Source organism: Amphimedon queenslandica, unplaced genomic scaffold, assembly GCF_000090795.2.
Source record: "Amphimedon queenslandica unplaced genomic scaffold, v1.1 AMPQUscaffold_8836_Cont19224, whole genome shotgun sequence".
NCBI classification, from domain to species: domain Eukaryota; kingdom Metazoa; phylum Porifera; class Demospongiae; order Haplosclerida; family Niphatidae; genus Amphimedon; species Amphimedon queenslandica.
In genome coordinates this window covers 1-2849 of record NW_003550891.1, presented here as the reverse complement: position 1 = coordinate 2849, position 2849 = coordinate 1, and the positions used below count along the sequence as shown (strand labels likewise).

Sequence of the window (2849 nt, the reverse complement as noted above, 5' to 3'; positions counted from 1 at the left end):
GTATTGTCACAGGCCTATGTCACTGACTATACATGTATTCTTCATTATGTCTCAGATAAACCCATTAACAATGACATTGCCTTCTGAGCACAGATGGCAATACAGTTACCATTGCCATTACTATTACCTTTGTAATAACAATTCAGTGCTGTACACCTTTCTCTCTTTCCTCTTTTTGTTTCTCTATCTCTTTAGTGTCACCATTTTCTTGATGCATCAAGCTTAGGAGATACTGAGGTCATCAATGAGTCTTGCATTCAAGTGAGGTCAATTATACATTTTCCCTATTTACATTTCTTTTCATGTTTATAGGCTTGCTGTCTTTCAAAATTAGGACACTGTACATAAACTTGCATTTTTGTGTTCTTTTTATAATGTTGTAATTGTTTTTGTTACCTAAAATAATTATTCTTTAATACTATAATGCGATAGCAGTCCATGAACTGATGCCACAATGCTAGAAAAGCCAAAAGCTGTCTAGGCAAAGTTGTTCTTCACTTGATCCAGGGATGAGAAATTTACCTATTGGCTCATTGTAGTTGGATAATGGTAATATTTTTTTAAAGTCTGTTAGCAGTGCAATTCCAATTGTTGTCTGGTATCAGCAGGTAGGTATGCAAATTTACTTTTTTTGAAAAATAAAAGTACTAAATTTGAATGAACAACTACAGAGATAATCAGCTAAACATACTTTCTGCATACTTAATAGGGGGGTGAGGCTGAAGGTTTTCAGCTGGAAACTCCAAGGTTTTACATCAAAAGTCCAAAAAACAACAATGACGAGACTACATATTTATGTGATTATGTAGAAACAACTAGTTTAAATTCAAATAGAAATGGAAGAGAGAGTAGACCCAGTTTATTATCAGGTACTGATTCACCTAGTGATCTAACTATAATGTATAAAACATAATGTATAATGTATTATAGTGTACATTAGGAACATGTGTATGTACTAGTATAATAATGATGATGATATTTTGAAATTTTCTACTTTTACTTATTTTCAAAATTTTGAATCAAATTAATAATAATAATAATTAATAGCCACTTAAAGTAGAGAGGAGGCAGAAACGGGGAAATTGTGTGTGTATGAAAGAGAGGTGGAAGGGAAAGAGTTAGAGTGACAAAATATCATAGCTACTTGTACTTTATTGCAATTTTATTGAACGACTACTTAATATTTTGCTACATGTTTGTTGCTATAATCTGCAACATAAATATATCCATTCTTATCCAGTGTTACACCCCATGGAAAAGATAATCCTGAGATTAATTTGACTTGTTTCTTGTCAGGACTCAATACATGAAGATAGCCATTGCTACTTAGTACAAAGATATATCCTTCATCATCAATAGCAATACTTGAAGGAATATTAAAGTTACCAGATGGATGATTGTATGTATCACAATGAGTTTTACCATCAGGAGAGAAGACTTGAACATGATGTTGACTTTGAATGGTAACGTGTATTTTTCCTTCATTATCAACTGCTACATCAGTTGCACTACCATCACAATGTATGGCTTGTACAAACGTACCATCTTCTTTAAACACTTGTACTCTTCTGTTTCCATATTCAGCTACTAATATATTACCTTTACCATCAGTAGACATACCAAAAGGACGAGAGAATTGTCCATTTCCATTACCTTCACTACCAAACTGACCAATATACTGACCAGTAGTAGCTGAGAAATACTGCACACAATGAAGATTATCATCAGACACATAGAGCCTGTCTCCTACCAGCAATAAACCCCAAGGACAATCAAACTGTCCATTACCATTACCTTTAGACCCAATCCTTCTTACTGCAGTACCATCCTCACCAAATACCTGAACAAATCCATTCCCACAATTACTAGCAAATACTTCACCATTAGTATGAACAGCAACACCACGAGTATTATTCCCCACATTAAAGGGTCTCTGGTTAGTTAGTGTGGTATAGTCTCTTGATGCTTTTACTGAAAGTTGATAAGGACTACCTTTAATATGGTGACCTCTTATAGTCACTGATAGCTCATATCCACCAATACTTTGAGGTGTGCATGATACAATGGCTGTGTTGTTATTAATTTTAGCAACTCTACCCTCCTCTTTATTACCATTACTTTTGATAAAGGAACCCTTCAAATAGCTTGCTGCTTTATCAATGCCTGCTGGTAGAGCCACTTTGAATTTCCTTTCTTTCTTTACAGTTCCCAATGGAATAGCTAACCCACTATCAATGGAGTATGCATCTATATCTACCTCAGAGACACTTCCAAACTCATTGATTTCTTTACTTAAAAAACACGTATCTAGACATGTTACAATCGCTTCATTTTCTTCTATTTCTAGAGGTAGTTTCTTATACTCTTCAATGCATTCCTCTAGTTGATTGGTGATTAGCTTCTTAACACTGAGAACTTCACCTGGATCAGTACGCTCACTCACTGATGATGCAAGATGACGACCATGAGAAACCTGTTTTACCAGTTTACGAAACCCATCCAACTGCTTCTCGACAGAATTTCTCTTAGCACTAGCAATCTCTTCTGTCTCCATTAGTAGATCATTGCATCTCTTATCTAAAACAGCTTTAAGCTCTTCAATTGTTTCCTTGATTTCCTGCCTTACTTCTTCTTTACATGTTGCTATCTGCTCTAGCATCTTCTCTCCATTAGCAATAGCTTCAGTGACTGGAGGAATGACTCTATCACAACTAGCAACACTTTCCTTTAATGCTTTACGTGCTGCATCACCTTCATCAAGGTAATCATTGTAATTGTGACTTTTATGTTTAACGTTAAGACAAATGTGACAAACCAATTTATTGCAATCATTGCAATAGTACATCAGC

At 35.0% G+C, this 2849-nt stretch overlaps 1 protein-coding gene and 1 long non-coding RNA gene across 2 annotated transcripts; one reads left to right on the top strand and one right to left on the bottom strand.

Moving 5' to 3' along the window:
• Positions 1 to 33: 33 nt before the first annotated feature.
• On the top strand, positions 34 to 455 carry LOC109591149 (uncharacterized). Its single transcript, XR_002189679.1, has 2 exons — positions 34 to 261; positions 313 to 455. It is a non-coding gene; the product is annotated as an uncharacterized LOC109591149 (long non-coding RNA).
• A 583-nt stretch (positions 456 to 1038) lies between these two features.
• Positions 1039 to 2820, bottom strand: LOC100633534 (E3 ubiquitin-protein ligase TRIM71-like). The gene has a single exon (XM_003391480.2). It carries the CDS (start codon positions 2657 to 2659, stop codon positions 1178 to 1180), a length of 1482 nt encoding a protein of 493 aa, XP_003391528.2. The 5' UTR covers positions 2660 to 2820; the 3' UTR covers positions 1039 to 1177.
• Positions 2821 to 2849: the final 29 nt, after the last annotated feature.